This window comes from Cornus florida, unplaced genomic scaffold (genome assembly GCF_030987335.1).
Source record: "Cornus florida cultivar Cherokee Brave unplaced genomic scaffold, ASM3098733v1 CherokeeBrave_3.0.0_Hap2_Chr01, whole genome shotgun sequence".
Lineage (NCBI taxonomy): Eukaryota > Viridiplantae > Streptophyta > Magnoliopsida > Cornales > Cornaceae > Cornus > Cornus florida.
The window spans coordinates 92,827,908-92,846,475 of record NW_026775571.1 but is presented as its reverse complement, the minus strand read 5'-3'; the positions used below and the strand labels follow the sequence as shown (position 1 = coordinate 92,846,475).

At 34.7% G+C, this 18,568-nt stretch overlaps 1 protein-coding gene across 1 annotated transcript; it reads left to right on the top strand.

Moving 5' to 3' along the window:
- The first annotated feature begins 9,280 nt into the window (after positions 1-9,280).
- LOC132277512 (uncharacterized) lies at positions 9,281-11,964 on the top strand. Its single transcript, XM_059779372.1, has one exon. It carries the CDS (start codon positions 9,394-9,396, stop codon positions 11,845-11,847), a length of 2,454 nt encoding a protein of 817 aa, XP_059635355.1. The 5' UTR covers positions 9,281-9,393; the 3' UTR covers positions 11,848-11,964.
- The last annotated feature ends 6,604 nt before the right edge of the window (positions 11,965-18,568 follow it).

The following is an 18,568-nucleotide window of genomic DNA, read 5'->3' as shown; positions in this document are numbered from 1 at the left end:
GTGACCGGAAAATATTTTTCATAAAACAACTTTTTAAACATCTCCCAACTCATCTCCTCCACTTTATGCCGGTTGGTGACTGACTTCCACCAAAACTTGGCATCCTTTGAAAACTTGGAAGTGGTTAGGATGATTTTTAAGTGATCATCCGTCACATCCATAGAAGTCAAATGTGTTTCCACTTGGTCCATGTAGTCGTCCGCTACCATTGGATCTGCACCACCCTCAAACATCAATGGCAACAACTTAGAAAACCCTTTAATAATCTTGAGACGTTTCTATGTTGGCATCTCTTCTACTTGAACTACAGGTTGCGGTACCGGCTGTTGATGAATAGCAATTGTAGCCCTCAAGGCTCTCTGTAATAAACGGTTTAATACTAGTTCCGTTGAACCTTCACCCTCTTCAACTGATGTTTCAACATTGTCTCTTCTGGTAGGAACACTTCTTGGGGGAATCAAGTCCCTAAGAAGTGCATCCTCATCGACATGCTCCGCTAGATTAGAGCTAGAGCTCTCGCCAACATCACCTCTTGTCGGCATAGAGCCAACACCACTGAGTTCCTTTTGTGGCGGCATCGTACTATAAAATAAGAAAACGGTTCAATAACGATAACAGTAAGGTCCGAACAACTCAACACAAAAGAATACTGCATAAACACTTAGCATGCAAGACTATGCAATGAACACATTAATATAAGCATATAGGCGTATAAACACGTAAGTAAGTAAACAGTTAAGCATATTTTTTCACATAGCAAAACACTTTAACAAATAATCACATAAACTATGCAAATGATTTCCCATGCAATCCTATGGAAGCCTCTACCTGTCGTCCTAATGGGTTTTGAACCATCACTCTGATACCAAATTTGTAACGACCCTAAACTTATACCATTTTTTTTTAAAAAAATTGGCATGACCTTTGCTAAAAAGGGGTCTTTCAAGACTTATCCAACCTGTCCCAACACACAATACAAAAAAAAATATATAATACATTTCCCAAAATAATAACATCAACAACCTCCTCAAGTTGGCCCATCATCGTCATCCCATTCAACACAAAATATTTACATAGTCTCGCTTCCCTTCAAAATAGCAACAAGAGTTATAGTTTACAATACATGACCATGGTTTGCAAAATGTATACACTTCACTATGGTTTTGAGACTTAACAAAAGTGTAGCAAATATACAAAAGATAACAAAAAAATGTACTCATAGTCCTCCTTAAGTTTGTGATTGTTCAGTGTCCACAACTTCTTTCCCGAGTCCTGAAAAAAAATATTAAATGATAGGGTGAGCATAAAGCTCAGTAGGTGGTGCCTAAGACACACCTCTTGTGGCCCCGTGAATCCAAATAACGAATAGGAATAGAGGATAGGGGTCATGCTATGCTTGAAAAGAATACAACGTAAATTCCAATTTCAAATAAACAATGCCATGCCATGATATGCAATGTCATGTATGTCGCTCCCCATTTTAAAAATTCAAATCCATCGTTTTTCTAACTATTAATATAACCCGTCCTTTGGTGACTCCGCAGCGACACGAGAGAAGGATCGGCTACTATCCCTGACCCTTGGTACCCCCGCGGCGTCATTTGGGGCCCAGCTAGCTCAACCACGCTAGGGCGATCTCCCTAGTTCCCTCTAGGTTATATTAACATACCAGCCCTTTGGTGACTCCGCGGCGACCAGGTTTTCTCAAAAATCACTTTATCAAAATTCTTCCCAAAAAAACCCTTTCTATTTCATTTCAAATAATTTGCCCTTTTTTATGCCCAAGGTTATGAATGTATGTCACATGCTTTGCCATTTGTAAGGAAATAAAAATTTTTACAACATAATTTAGCAAGCATTCTCGTAATCATTTCTATCAAAATAATAAACAATAGGCATGAAAATTAACATTTAGGCATGTGTTTTTTTTTTTTTTCCATATAATTCTATCAACACATATAAGCATAGATTTCAATTACAACAATTATATCATTTTCAAGGCAATCAAATTCAAATAGAGCATATTTTTCATGTAAATCAACAAATATACATACTTGAATGCTTCATAACACAATTAAATCATTTAAGAAATAATCAATTCAAATTAATCATGCTTAACAACAACTAAAGTTGAAAAACTCATAAAGGAGCAAGAAAGTGAGGATTACGGACCCCTACCTCCAAAATTATGAAAACCACTAATTTTTGTGCCCTAATTTCGAAATCCCTAGAGTTGGCCAAACAATGAATTGTTTACACCCACGCGTAGATCTCGTCGTGCTCCGATTTGCCGCAAACGGCACCCACAAACTCCCAATGGTTGGAGATTAATCAAAGCTTTAAAGTTACAAAATAAAAAAAAAAATGCAATACATAGAAAGAGAGAGCAGACACGGCAGAGAGGAGAGAAGCAGAAAATGGGTCTACAATCCCATTAGCTACATAATAACTTAAAGTAAAGTAGGTCCCACTGCTAAAGTAAAAAAAATATTTTAACACACTCTCACACACACACATATATATATATAACATATCATAAATATTACAGTTCAAAGGAAAAATTATTTTGAAATACTTTTCCAAGATCACTATTAGATTTTTATTTTTATTATTTATTTATTTGTAAAAGTCAAACTCTCTTGAAGTTTGATGAAATAACATTTAACTAGTTTTTTTTATTTTTAATTTTTTTTTTCCATTGGCAAGACTAATACATTCATTTGAGGCAAGGTTGCCCTCTCTCTCCATTGTTGTTTACTTTGATTACTGAGATGTTCTCCACTTTGGTAGCCGATGTTGTGCAAAGGAAAGAGTTGTCAGTTCTAAAGTCTGTAGAAAAATTTCAGATGCCTCTTAGCCATATCTTTTTTGCAGATGATTTAATTTTGGCTTGTGAGGCTTCTGTGCATAATGCTACTGTTATTGTAGCTATTTTTAAGAGACTTAAAGTGCTTACAGGGTTACAAATTAATAAAGGGAAGAGTAGTGTTCTGTTCTCGAGAGCTGTGAGAAGGAAACAGGTTCTTTTACAAGTGTTGAATTGTATAGAGGATAAGTTTCCAATTAAATACTTCGGCCTACCTTTGTGTCCTAATGGTTTAAAGAAGATTCACTGCAAGGAGCTGTTGGACAAGATCTCAAATAAAATTATGTGTTGGAACACCAAATTGCTGTCTTTAGCAGGGAAATTGGAATTAATGAGGGCTGTGGTTACACCTATTTTCCAGTATTGGTGTAGTATTTATGACATCCAAGTGGCTACTATCAATCAAATTTAGAAAAAATGTAGAGATTTTCTTTGGGGAAGTAAGGAGGATGCAAAGAAGAAGCATTTGTTGAATTGGGACAAAGTTACTCGACCAAAAAATGAAGGAGGTTTTGGGGTTCGGAAATTATCTAATATTCAACTTGCTTCTAGGTGTGTGCTTGCTTGGGATTTTCTAAAGAGCAAGGATAAACTGTGGATTTCTTGGTTTCAATTTAAGTATGCTCAGCATGCTAATTATTGGACTGTGGTAGTCAAACAAACTAGCTCTTCTATATGGAAACCTTTGGTTGCTGTTAGAGAGGTGATGCAGCAGCATGTTCAGTTTCAGTTTGGGGATGGACAAAAAACTTTGTTGTTTAAAGACCCCTGGTGTAAAGGCCACCTGTTTAATGTTGTTTTTGGCCACAATGTGGTTCGAAGTTTACAGTTGCCTAGAAATGCCCTGGTAAGTTCTTTAATTCAAAATGGGGCTTGGAATTTTCATGGTCTGCAACATAAATATCTGGTGCAATTTAAAATATTTTTGCAGACTGTTGTGATTAAAGAGGGTGATGATATCTTGCTGTGGGATGAGGGTAGATTTTCTTTTAAAGTTGCTTGGGATGGTATCAGGTTAAAGGAGAATGAGATGCCTTGGTATAAATTGTGTTAGGGTAAGGCAAGACCACGTTGGTCTATTACAGCTGTTTTAGTTCTTTTGGATAGGTTGCCTACTGTGGTAAATTTGCAGAGGAAAGTTTTCTTGGCTGCTCGATGTTCTCTCTGTCAGCAAAGTATTGATACCACAGATCATATTTTTGTTTCTTGTCCATTCTCTCAAGGGGTGTGGAAATGGATAGGTAGTGTTTTGGGATGGGATTTGCAGCTTCTGCAAGAAGTAATATCAGTGTGCGATCTTTTTGTGTGGATGGATAAGATGTATCAGAAATCAAAGAGACTCCAAAGTTTGTTTGCTGCAGTTTTTATGGTTTATTTGGAAAGAAAGGAATAATAGGCTCCATGGTTCAAGTTGTCTTCTTCTAGAGGTTGTGGCTAGAACGGCTCTAATGGAAGTGCGTGATGTTCAGAAGATTAATATCAGTGATGTTATTGCTTAGTTTTGGTATGATATAGTGTTCCTGGAAGAGGCGGTTATTCTTTTTGCCATTTTAATCTTGTTAGTTTCAGGGCTAAAGGATGCTATTGGTATTGGGGTTGGTTTTTCTATACTGGTCCCTTTCATTAGGCAAATTTGTGTTTGGAATAGTGTTGTGTTTTAGACATCTTTTCTTTCGCATCTTTGTTTTTTTTTTTTTTGTTTTAGAATTTGTTCTCTCCAGTAATTTTCTAAGGGTATACCCTTTGTGAGCTTGTAAATATATATCTTTTTCCTTTTGTACAAAAACCATTTATGAAAATAAATAAATAAAAATACATTCATTTAACACTGCTAGAAGGGCAATAACCTATCAGATACAAACCCTCCGAGTTCAGGAGTTCGAGCCTCACTGAAGGTAAAGTGCATGTGTTGGTTTAACCTAAACCACTAAACAACCCTATATAAAATAGGCAAAGTAATATATGTACTCCCTCGTCCCACTTTTTTTTTATTTGGGTATCCCAAATTAATTATTTTAAATTAAAAAGTCAATGTACTATTTTTACGCTATTTCTAATTTACATTTCTTTCAGTGAACTTATGAAAACAAAACGTTATCACAGACTCATCAAGAATATATTATATAATTCATTTACTACTAATATAGTAAAAAATATTATTACACTTAAATTAGAATGAAGATATAAATGTTGTGTTGTAGGAATGGTTTAGTTGCTTCACGGAAAACCGTGTTCATGTACCCTTCCCCTTCCGTCTAATCATTGACGGACCCAAAAATTTTTTTGAGGGGGGCACCGTTGAAGAATAAATAAAATTGAAGACAAATATTTTTAAAGTAAAATAATAAATATACGAGTTTTAAAAATTAGTGGTTAAAAATGTGAAATGGAGTATTTTAAAAAATTGAGTGGGGACGTTTTTGAAATTTGAATTGAAATATAGGTAATAATGTAAATTGGGAAAAATCCAGTGGGGGCATTTTTGAAACTTTAGTTGAAAATATAGATAATAATGTAAATTATAAAACATCAAGTGTGGGCATTTTTAAAATTTTAATTGAAACTATAAGTAAGAAAATAAATATAAAATAAAATTGAGAGTTTGGGACAAAATGTATTGTCCTCTCCCTATCCTGAAAGGAAAATGATTTTTGTATGGAATACTTACTGAGAATTGCTAGACTTACTTTTTTAATTGATTAATTATGCAACAAATAAAAAAGTGAAGTCTTCCGCTTAATTGTATTTGGTTTAAATAGTCAATTAAAAATTATTTTAATTCAGTATACAAGTGTTCTTTATCTATCTTAAAATAAAATAGTTGTAGTGAATTGAAAAATTTATTACTCTTTTCATTAATCAATTGTGTAACAAATAAGAAAGAAAAACGCTCACTTAATTGTAAGTATTCTTACCAGGCATCCTAAAAAAGAAAAGTGGATTACGGAGCGAGAGACTGACTAATACCATACCAACGCATGTATACACATGCACGTGGAGAAATCCCCAACCCAACCACAGCCCCCACCCGTCGCCGCCCCCGCCTCTCTTTCATTCTCCCCCACCAAATGCTCCCTCCATCACCGCTGCCTGCGTTCCCCACGCTCTCTCAATCTCTCTCTCCACCAATCCCCAAATCAAACCCCTCTGCCAAACGCATTTTTTGGTCAGTATGCAATGGAGAGAGAGACAAAGAATTGGATTTACAAAGCTGCTTCGGCTTTGGAAGACGAAGGCAGTGCTCACATGCCGAGCACGCCAAATCGGGTGCCAACGAGAAATCGATTGCACGAAACAGGTATGGTACTAAAATACTGAGCTTATTTGAGAATTTGACATTGGTTGTGCATACTGGAGTGCACAATCTTGGATTTCAAACCTAAATCCATCATATTGATAGATACAATGGGTGTATCTATCTATCTGTGTGCATGTATATATAGATGGGATGAAGAACAACTAAATGAGGTGGTTGTTGGTGTGATAAGCATTTTATAATGTTGGGCAATGAATTCGTGTGACATTAGAATATGAGGGTATCATCAAAACTAAATTAAATAGCTTATTTACTTAAATATATTATTAAAAAACAAAAAAATACTCCTAGCAGACAACTAGCATTGACTAAGGATGCCTCTTACATTGTTAAGTACTCGTAGCACAATATGCTGCAAATGTCAAGTTGGCTCATATAATTTAGATATGAAATTCAAATTTGAATCCAATTCTTGCAATCTGAATTTATTTTTCTAATCTTGCGCCAAGTTTCGATTAGGCTTGGTTTTGGGATAGTTAGATATCTTAATAATACAGCTATTAGGAATGTAGTTGAGGGTGGGTCAAGTTTGACACCTTTGTCCAGTTTCAACCCGAATTGAGTTTTGGATTCGACAAATTTCAACCTAATAAAACCAGTTGACAGAAGGAAGCAGTTCAAACATATTCAAAGATTGTGCTGTGTTTGATAATTTCAGGTTGACCCGTTGTGGTTGCATTTTTGTAGCCCAATAAATAGGTATTAGGTAATTTCCTAGGTTGCACCGACATGCATGGGAAATGGCTGTGAAAACATGTCTCACACGATTACCAGTCTGTTGGAATTTGAATATTTGTTTGTGCTCGAGATGGCTTGGCCACACAAGGACACGGCTGATATAAGGCATGGCACAACATGGACAAGTTTGGGACATTTGTTGGACATGGCTGGGTTGTATTGTAATTTTTTTTTTTAATGGGTTCCAATGCAATTTTAAAACACATTATGCATCACCACCAGGCCTCTAGCCTGAATGGTATGATCTCTTCTCCTCAAAGGGGAAGTTGAGAGTTTTAGCCCCGTGAGGAGCATGTTGTAGGTATGTGTGTATGCTTTTAACTTTTAAAAAAAAAAACACACATTATGCATTAATAAAAAATAATATAAAGTTTTAGAAAACATAAAAAAAAAAAAAAAAGGTGATCCAGTTCTAAGCTCCAAATTAATGATTATATGGATAAAATGAGTAAAATTCAATTTGTTTATATAATATTAGTAATACATTATATTATTATTTTACTTGTATCTTTGCTGAGTTCATTTATTTATTTTTGTACAGTGTCCCTTTCCGGTATCATTGCTTCACCAGTCATCCATCAAAGTGATTGAACTGACTGGGGTGATATTAGGTATTTTTAGTGTGAGTGGATCCAGTGCGGTAACAACATGGTGTTGTAATGCACCGAATTGCTGTGATCTCTCACACATGTAAATTTATGATGTTCACCCAATAAGGCCCATTATAAAATTCCTCTTCTCCCATTAACATCCATTGCTTTCTATTTCTCAGAACAAAAGAACAGCTTTATTATTTTAGATTACTAAAAGCAACAGATTGGTTAATATATAAGGCGAAACAGAGGAGCAACCGTTGCTGCATTTTATCATGTAAATTTATGCTGTTCATGTGATTTTTTTATGGTATGCCTGAACCAAAGATTTGTCTTGTTGCAGCTTTGAAGTGGTTTTTACAACACATCTTGACAACCCAATCAAGAGAAAGTTCAACTAATGATTTGAGAGAAGGATATTGCCTTAAGTTGGAGAAGAAAACCATCTACCACTGGAAAAGGACTTCCTGAATGAAGTAGTTAGTTTTAAACTATTACTACCTTTTTTTTTTCTTTGTTGGTTTATGATTAATTCAATCACCCTTTTCCATAAACAAGCTAAATTTAACTGTTGAAATGTCAGTAATTTTTTTATATTTTTATGCAATCAATAACCAGATAGAACTGTTAACAAGACCTTAAAAAGATGACAACCCTAGGAAATCGCAATATTAACTACTAGTTGAAGAAGAGAATTAAATTGTTTTCTGGTAATGTTGACTGCTCCAATTCTTGGTGGTTCAGTTATTGGCCTCGAGATTACTGTAATGGGACTCTTCAATGAATTCACTCCAATGATAAATCAGCGGCTAAGGGGGGACTTGCTTTCTTTTGAAGCAAATCCTTCAAATATAGAAACTGGGTGTACAGGGAACCAAATTGGCCACTAGGTACTGTTCAGATGACCCTGTTATTAGATAGCCTTGCAAAGTTCAAGCAGCAAGTACTGTTCAATTCCCTAAGCCATTTAAGCACTTCGTAACACCCTACTGCTTTTCCCCCACTCTTAAGGCTATATGAGAGAAGTTTCTAAAAAAAATTCAAGGATTTAGGAAATGGCTCAATGTTGGACTTTTTGACTAGACCTTGTTTTATATCATACTGTCCATCTAGGATCAAGATCTGACAGCAATACCATAAATTTGTAGGTAGCTGAGATTTTCACAACTTTGATGGTGTCAAGCACCAGGACATGAATGAACAGGTTATGTGGGGGAAGAAAAAAAGAAGTCAACATTCCAAGTCATGCATATGACAATTTCCCCCTTTCTTCTCTGTCAGTTCATTAGCAAATCTATTCTGAGAATTTTATTTGTGTTATCTTCTTTTTCTAATCAAATGACAGGTAATGCTCCTGAACTTTTGCTTGATATATTTTTAGAAAGCAACTGGTCCAAGATCATAAAATTTTCATATTTTGCACCAAACAATGTTAAATTCATGAAAAATGTATTTTCAGTTCTAAGAAGGCTAGTGACATTTAGCTTGCCAGGTCTTTTCTTTTTTAAATATGTCCCTCTTGCTATATACTATTTGTTGCTCACTATCTGCTACCGTCACTATAATAATAAGTCACAAAATCCAGGTGGCTTTGATATTATCAAGAAAATTTAGAAATAAATATCCCATATGGACTCAATAATTTAATTAGTCAATGTTTATGAATATTATGCATCAATAGTGATTTAAAATAGTTAGCCATGAATTGACTTTTTATGTAGAATGCATTTGGTGTACATGATCTATACAAACTGACAATGACTGCTTCTTTGAAGGCTATCTGTAAATTCACTAAATTGTTCTTGTGATTTGTATTATCTCAAGAACTAAGAAGGTTTTGCTCTACCAGTGTAAGAGAGGAAAAACTCCTAAAGGAGGATATGAAAATCCCTGTTCCTGAACATTGGAAACAGCTTTGGGAGTCATGGGATCTCCGAGGCTTCATTATCTTAAGCCTTTCACTGCAAGCCTTCTTAATTTTGTTTGCTCCCTTGAGAAAGCGAACGCCAAACAATTGGATACTCATGCCGCTCTGGTCGGCATATTTGCTTGCAGACTGGGCTGCAAACTTCGCTGTCGGACTCATCTCCAGCAGCCAAGGCAACAATTCTGGTCCTGTGAATAATGGAGATCTTCTGGCATTTTGGGCTCCATTTTTTCTGGTACACCTTGGTGGCCCGGATACCATAACTGCTTTCGCTCTTGAGGATAATGAGCTGTGGCTCAGGCACTTGCTTGGCCTCATATTCCAGTGTGTGGCTGCTCTTTATATCTTCTTTCAAACGCTACCCAACAAGCTATGGATCCCAACAATGCTCATGTTTATCGCAGGGGTTATCAAGTACTCTGAGCGAACGCGTTCTCTGTATCTCGCAAGCTTGGGTAGTTTCCGGGACTCCATGCTTATGGAACCTGACGCTGGGCCTGATTATGCCAAGCTCATGGATGAATACTTTTCGAAGAAAGAATCAAAACTTCCAACACGGATTGTGATGATTCCAGAACCTGATAGAGTAATCAAAGCTGCCACTGCAGACAAAGTAGCTGATTTGACCGACTTACAAGTGGTGCAACATGCCTATCGCTTTTTTAATACTTTCAAGGGGCTCATTGTTGATCTCATATTCAGCTTTCGTGAGCGCAACCAAAGCCGAGACTTCTTCCTGAAAAGGAATGCAGAAGATGCTTTTAAAGTGATAGAGGTCGAATTGAATTTCATATATGAAGTTCTCTACACCAAGGTCAGTGTGGTGCATTGTATATTTGGGTACATTTGCAGATTTATTTCGTTTTGTTCTGTTGTTGTAGCCCTTGTACTCTTCTATTCGGAGGACAAGCAGGGATTCCATAGGTCTGATGTTAAAATAACCTATGCGTTGCTCCTTGGTGCCATGGCCCTGGATATAATTGCTCTATTCATGCTCATCTTCTCTGATTGGACCATTATCGCCTTCAGTGAGTCACCCGAGGTTAACTCTCAGCATAAATCATTTGTTGATAAAATCCTTAGCTTCTTGCTAGAAGTCAAGAGGGGAAAGTGGTTTGAAGACTCCTCAAGGCCTACGAAAGTCTTGCATCGCAGGTGGTGTGAATCTGTTTCAAAATACAATTTGATATATTATTGCCTGCATCAACGTTCAAAAATGAAAGAAAATATCATTGGTTATTTGGGCCTTACAAACTTTTTAGATGGGCAGAAGTATGTGCAGAGGGAAACTTTCACTAAAGAGCTAAGAGACTTCATCTTCAAGGAGCTGAAAATGAAATCTGAGATGGCAGATGATTTAGAAACTTCCAAGGAGATATCTTCAGCCAGAGGTGACTGGATTCTTCGGATTAAAGATCGGGGCAACTTACTTCCTTATATTGTTGATGTGGATTATGATGAAAGCCTTCTATTATGGCACATTGCAACTGAACTCTGCTACAATGACGATACTACTGATGAAGGAAATGCTGATAAAAATACTGGCGCAGACAAGAGTTCACCACAGTGTTGTTGCTTGCATTTACCCAAAAAAATAACTGGTGCGGGCAATGCTGGTGAAGGAAATGCTGGTCAAGGCAATACTGGTAACAATACTGGTGAAGGCAATGATTCTAAGAAGTATCGTGAATTTTCGAAGCTCCTGTCAGATTACATGTTATATCTTCTAGTTATGCAGCCAACAATGATGTCTGCAGTGGCCGGTATTGGGCAAATAAGATTCAGAGATACCTGCGCAGAAACCAAGAAATTCTTTAAGAGAAAGAGATCAGAACAGGGACAGGAACAGAGTCGAGCCTTTCCAAATATCAAGAATTTTTTTCGTAGAAGGAAATCAGAACAGGGAAAGGAACAGGAACTGGCTCGAGTCTTTCCAAATATGAAGAAATTTCTCCGTAGAAGGAAATCAGAACAGGAACAGCAACAGACACGAGCCCCTCCAAATATCTTTACTGTTAAGAAATTCTTCTGCACAGATAAATCGAAAGAGGTTGAGGAACAGAGAAGGGCCTGCAAGAGTATCCTGGATGTTAATACAGAAGTTAAACCAGTTACTGTGAAAGGAGATAGAAGCAAATCTGTGTTGTTTGATGCGTGCATGCTGGCTAAAGAGCTGAAAAAGTTGGATGAGAAAGGGAAAGATAAATGGGAAACAATAAGCGGAGTGTGGGTAGAATTGTTGTCTTATGCTGCGAGTCATTGCAGACCAAATACTCATGCTCAGCAACTGAGTAGAGGTGGAGAGCTCATCACTTTGATTTGGTTGTTAATGGCTCATCTTGGCTTGGGGGATCAATTTCAAATTAGCGAAGGCCATGCAAGAGCAAAACTTATTGTGAGGAAATAGCTGAATCATTAAGGAATGCTATTGCAGCTGCTTTTAATTTTCTGATGCCATTGTTTTGTAATTTTCTCTCCTGTTTGGCATTCAATCGATTGATGACATGCCTTCAATCACTGTATTTTCGTGCAATAAATCAAAATCCTAATTGTCAATGAGAAAAGGAGATGAAGTGTGTGTGTGAAAAACTTTATTTTGATCTTACTCCTTTTGTTGTTTCAGGTTTCAAGAAAATCAAGGCCTGTCGTATATTAATTTACATAAATATTTTTCTGCAGTACACAGTTTTCAAGAAAATCAAGGCCTTCTGATTATATATGGTCACGTTTTGAAAAAAAAAATAATAATAAAATTAAATTATGAACATCAAATGTGTAAAGTGGACAATATTTACACAAACTGAAATAAATCGTGAGTCGTGACTAGCTTCCGCGAATTCAGAGTTTTAAAATCATTGCCATTTCATATAAAATCTAAAATAAAAATTATACATGGATCAATTATATTATATGTAATTAGAATATTTGAGTGAGGCATTTATAGATCTATACATTATTTGTACAGTTTTTGTACGTTTTGTTATGTAGCGTTTACTATTACAAGATGGAAGATAGTTGTAAGTACACATGCTTAGTTATGTGCTACAATGTAATTAAAAAGTCACAAGTTGGATTTATTTATATAACACATACAATATGAATTTCATATTTTTATCCAGTCATTTGCAAAATTAGATAATAATAATAATAATAATAATGCATGCAATAGGCAGATCCTACACTGGTAGGTACTCTTAGTTCAATAGAGGTGCAAATGGGGACGGTTTGCACAGTTGTAAAGGTTGGTTCCACCTCAAATTGAGATATAAAAATCTCCATTCAAGTTTGGATACAATTCAACTAATCTAAGTTTATTATTCTAATCTTAGTCAAGTTTTAGTTGATTATTATTTTATTTTTTATTTTAATTTCTTATTTGTTTTTCAGAATTAATAATATATTTATTAAGTACAATACGTCACAAAGTCAAGAAGGCTAAATAGCCCACTGTAAGTTTTTTTGACTTGGGCTGAATACCATATATACGAGTTCTTGGGTGAATTAGTAGTATATTCTCATAAAAATCTCCCCACAGACATACATATATATATATATATAGTTTTTTTGACTTGGGCTGAATACCATATATACGAGTTCTTGGGTGAATTAGTAGTATATTCTCATAAAAATCTCCCCACAGACATATATATATATATATATATATATATATATATATATATGTGAGATAGAATTAATTTAGAAATCTGAAGAATTCATAACTTTGAGTTAGCAAGCATTGAAAGTATCGAATGAGGGGGTAGTTGGAATCATATGCATGCTGATTGGAAGTTCCACAATTTCATGTTTTCGAAATAATTGCCATTTCATATAAAAAAGTGAATTATATATGATTCAATTATATTTACTATTCACATATTTATATTACAAGTTGTACATTGCTAAATTATTTAAACAGTTTGTTTGATTTGTTTAGTCAAAGAGTTTACTTTTACAAGATGGATGTAGTTACGCATGGTTAGTCTTGTGCCACAGTGTGATTAAGTTGAATATATATATCTATGAATAGTTGACCACCAGAGTCCAGGCAATTGCCTAAAAAAAAAAAAAAGCTAATTAATGTGACATCAGAGCCATAATTTGGAGTACCTTCTTATGTATATATATATATATATATATATATATTACTTCCTCCGTTTTAAAATAAATATTTTTTAAAAAAAAATTTAAATTTTAAGATGATGAGTTTTAGTGTGTATATATGAATGAATTATCAAATCTATTTATAATGGATCCACATGAATGTGATTGTTTACTTTCTTTTTTATATTTAATTTTGAACATAATTTATGTACTTGTTTCTTATAAGCTCATTTTTATTTCATTTTAGACACAATTGAAATCTCCATGGATTCATTTTTTTAAGAAATTTTTAGATGGTTTTGAGAATATTAGTTCCGGCCAATTACGATTGGACAAGTAAGTAAAAAGTTGAAAAAACTCTTAACCACTTCTGCTATAATTACTTACGTGTCCTCTAATGATAATTGGCGAGGAAGCAATGATCCAATTTGTGTGTGCATGTGTCTTGTTTGTATTTGGGTAGGATCCCTAGGCTTAGTTCAAAGAGTACAAGGTACAATACGTATGTAATCTATCTAACAAAAGTTATGCTTAAAGCATTGGAATTAATTAGACATTATGTTTGATTTGGTATTTTAAACAGCTCGTTCATTTATTTTTTGAGAACCAGAATGCTTGTAATGATCAATGCTTAAAACTCATGTTCTAAACAATAGACAGATAAGTTACTCAATTATGTTTGGTTGGAGGGATGGATTGAGGGGATGGATGAATATTTTCGTGTTTGACTGGAGGAAAGGAAAGAGAGAGAGAAAACAAGGAGGGATGCAGCCTTCCTTTATGTTTTTCTATCCGTCCATTTTTTAGGGGAAGAGAGGAGAGAAAGAAGGCATAACTACCTATAAATTTATAATTTACAATTTTAACCTTTTCAAAAAATTTGAAATAAATATCTACCTTTTATAATTTTATATAAAAATGGTATATTGGTAAAAATAATATAAGAACTCTCCTTCTTTTCCTTCTAATCAAACAAGAAAAAAGTATCACTTCATTCATTCTTTCTTCTATCCATTCCATTCAACCAAACATAAAATGGGAAAGACACCCTTCCTTACTTGGGATATCTCATCCATCCCTCCCTTCCTTGGGATATCTCATCCATCCCTCCCTCTACCTCTTTCATCCTTTTTTTCATTTCTCCAACCAAACAAAGCATTGGATTAAACCTCATCATCAACACACTCTCATATTAAAAGTGCATCCTCAACCATTAAATTAACAAAAAAAATCCCTTGAATCTATCGCACAATAATTGGAGAGGCATGATTTCAAGATGAGAGTACTCTCATGATAGATTTGTCTAGACATTACCTCAAGATGAGAGTACTCTCGTGATATATTTGTCTAGGCATTATGTAATAAACACACATACATGCATATACATTTTAAGAAAAATTATTACTAAGTCCTACTTTTCTCATTTTGAGACAAATAAGTCCTAATTTTTTTTCTTTAGGACCAATAAATTTTACTTTTGATATTTTCTTCTTTTTATTCAAGTCTTAAATCACTAAATCTTCCATCTACACTCTAACAAGGGCAACCTAGGAATTCATCCTTGGGAGGGCCAAGCTAGTTGGAGGGAAAAATTAAATTAAAAAAGGTAAATTATATGGACCTCGCCTATAGTTTACAGGACTTCCCATTTGATTTGAGAATTTATACGAACCTCTTCTAAAAATGAAACTAACCTACGTGAACCTTCATTTTGTTAGAGTTAACATCAGTCAATGACAGATTGTACTGACGCCATGTACTTAATACACTGAAATTCCTTATTTACCCTTAGTTGGAGTGTGTGCGCATGTGTGTGTGTATACATATATAACTGTGACAGTCCAGTTGGCAAGCAACGTACAAAAAAAAAAGACACGTGGTCACAAGTACTATTCTCCAGCAACAGAACGGCATGGGTTTGTTCGGCTGTGAAGAAGATGTCGAGCACTATCTGAACGACGCGAAGGTAGCAAGGAACAGCAAGCTTCGAACGGCATGAATGGATTCTCGAGGCTGTGAGGCTTGGGATATGTCGGCGGCACACCGGAACAGCGTTGGATCCTGTACAATATTGGGGTTTGAGAGAAGAGAGAGAGAGTCACTACTCGTCGGCGATAGTGTGCCTATTCGGATCAACGCCACCGTCTTCGGCGGAGTATGAATCTGAGGAGTGAATAATTGTTGCTCGTCAATAATGGTGTGCCTGCTCGTATCAACGCGAATTGAGGATTTATCTCCACTCCGGCGTCTTTGAATCGTCAAAAAACTCTTAACCGAAAAACCTAACCCAAACCCAAATCACCACCACCACCAATTTCCTTTACGAAATCCCTGAAACCTCCAACCCAAATCACCACAAATTCTTCACAATTTCTCTCTCATACCCAGCTCAAATCACCGCCACCGTCGTCTGCAAAACCCTGGGTAAGATTGAGGTGGAGAAGACCGTCACCAATTTTCCTTACGAAATCCCTGAAACCTCTAACCCAAATCACCACCAATTCTTTACAATTCCTCTCTCATCCCCTATCTCAAATCACCGCCACTATTGTCTATAAAACCTTAGGTATGTATGATTGAGATGGAGAAGGAAGCCTTTATATTATCCAATCAAAAAGACCTATTTGGTTATGATTGAGATGGAGATGCAATGGTTTGGTAGTTGGTAATAGAGCGACAAGGTGGTGGTGGTAAAGGGTGGAAGGAGGTGGCCGTGGAGGGGAGTGGCGATGGTAGGTGGAGATAAGAGAAAGTGAGAGAATGAAGGGAAAAAGCTATCAAGTACGGACACTCCTTCAGGTCCTGTACTAATATCGAACATTTTTGGGACACGGATATTCGTGTCCGAAACTTCTGTGAAGTGTTCAGAAATTATTTTTTATTGGACACGGGGTGGACATGGCTCGAACACTGGGTGGACACGGCTCGGACACGGCGGGGTATATTTTGTAATTTTTTTAAGATAAATGGGGTACCTAATGTAATTTTTTAGAAGTTTAAAAGTAAAATTTTGAAAAAATAAAATAACAACTACACACAACAGAGTACTGCACAGTAAATTTATTTTCTCTCACTTCCTCTCTCAGTTTCTCCTCTTTTTTAATTATCTACAAAACATATATATATATATATATATATATATTTAAACTTACATGAACAAGAGTTTGTAAAAGACTAAAAGTATATATGTTTATTCATGTACATATTTAGCCCATTATAACTATGTTTCTTCTGCACATCTTTATTTGGAATATGGATCAACTTTATTTTTCATTTATTTTCTGTTTTGTCTTGTCTTTGTTTTTTCTTATAACAAAGATGAAATTATTGAAATTGGTCATGTTATTTGTTGTTATTTTATTTACAATTTTGTATTTATATATACCTGTTTGTTATTAGTAAAATGAATGAGCAAGGTTCTAGTAATTATATTTTAAATATATAATTATATATTTATTATTTCATAAGCGTATCCCCATCGTATCCTTGTCCTATTTTTTAGAAATTTGTCGTGTTGCCGTATCCGTGTCATGTCGTACCTGTGTCTCGTGTCGGTGTCCGTGCTTCATAGGGAAAAGAGAGATGAATATATATATATATATATATATATATATATATATATATATATATAAAAGAATATGGGTAATTCAGTCATTTACTATAATAATTTGAGGGCATTTTATTAAATTAAACAGGTCATTTAGTTCATTTGACAGTCCGTCACTAGGAGGGGAGCTCCATGTAGGTTAGTTTCAGTTTTAAGGGATGTCCGTGTAAATTTTTAAACTAAAGGGGAGGTACCTGTAATTATGGTAAACCATAGGGGAGATCTGTTGTGATACCCCCTGATTTCAAACCCATGGATTGATCAAGTCCACGCCAGAAACCAGATGATATCAAGACAATTAATATTTTAAAATAAGTACAGAATATAAAAAGGATAAATAATAAAGAAATAATATCACTAAGGGAAAACTAATTAATAAATCCTCTGAATAAATTCATTAATTCTCAACAGATAAATAATCCTCTAAAATACAACTCGGGAATCCACCACATAGAACCCTGATAAAAACTCATATCTGAAGTAAAAATAAATGTCTAGCACTGAATAAATAAACAGGAAATAAAATCCTATGTCGACGACACCAGAAGAATGATGAAGACAAGTTTCTGATCTACACGAACAACCTCTAATCCTACTACTAATGACGACCTGAAAAATATAATAAAGGTGGGTTAAAACCCACGAACAAATCCTTTCTACAACAACCCAAATAGAGACTTGATGAACAGTACATCCCTAATTAACTTATGTAATATCTACATAACCGATAAATATAAATATACATACTAAAGATTCTTACTGGACTAAGGCAGACTCAACCGAATAGTAAATTTCTCATGCAAAGTGCACACGACGTGGTCATGAGTTTTCCTTCTGCTAAGGCACACACATCACTATATCCATAACATACATAGATTTTATTTGTTTGTATGAAAATAATGATGAAGGAAATATTTTATTCAACAAATCATGATGAAATATTTTATTCAACAAATACATACATAAATTTTATTTGGTTGTATGAAAATAATTTATAAAAAATAAATAAAGAAAATTTTATAACATTAATTTATTTATAAGATGTTAATTCGTGCTATCATTTACTTCAACAACAAAATCACCATCTTAAAACATTTTTTTTTTTAACACAATTTTAGTGATATGTTTTGTTTTTTTTTTTTTTTTTACTTAAAAAAAAAAAATTAAATAAAGACATATTTGGATTACTAGAGAATATGAATTTAAACCTATTCCAGAGGAAGTAGAAAAATCTACATAATCTTTTTTTTACTAAGAAAAAAATATATAAAAAATTAGATATCAAATTTGCATATAATAGATTCAGAAGCACTTGTATTTTTTTCTATATATATATTCAATGATTTTAAGCAACATTAAATAATATATGACATTAAACATGACATGAATGAATCCCATAAATAATAATAATAAAAAAAGC

What these genes read in the sequence shown, in the direction of transcription:
- LOC132277512 (XM_059779372.1), top strand. Translation starts at nt 9,394, where the DNA reads ATGAAAATCCCTGTTCCTGAACATTGGAAACAGCTTTGGGAGTCATGG.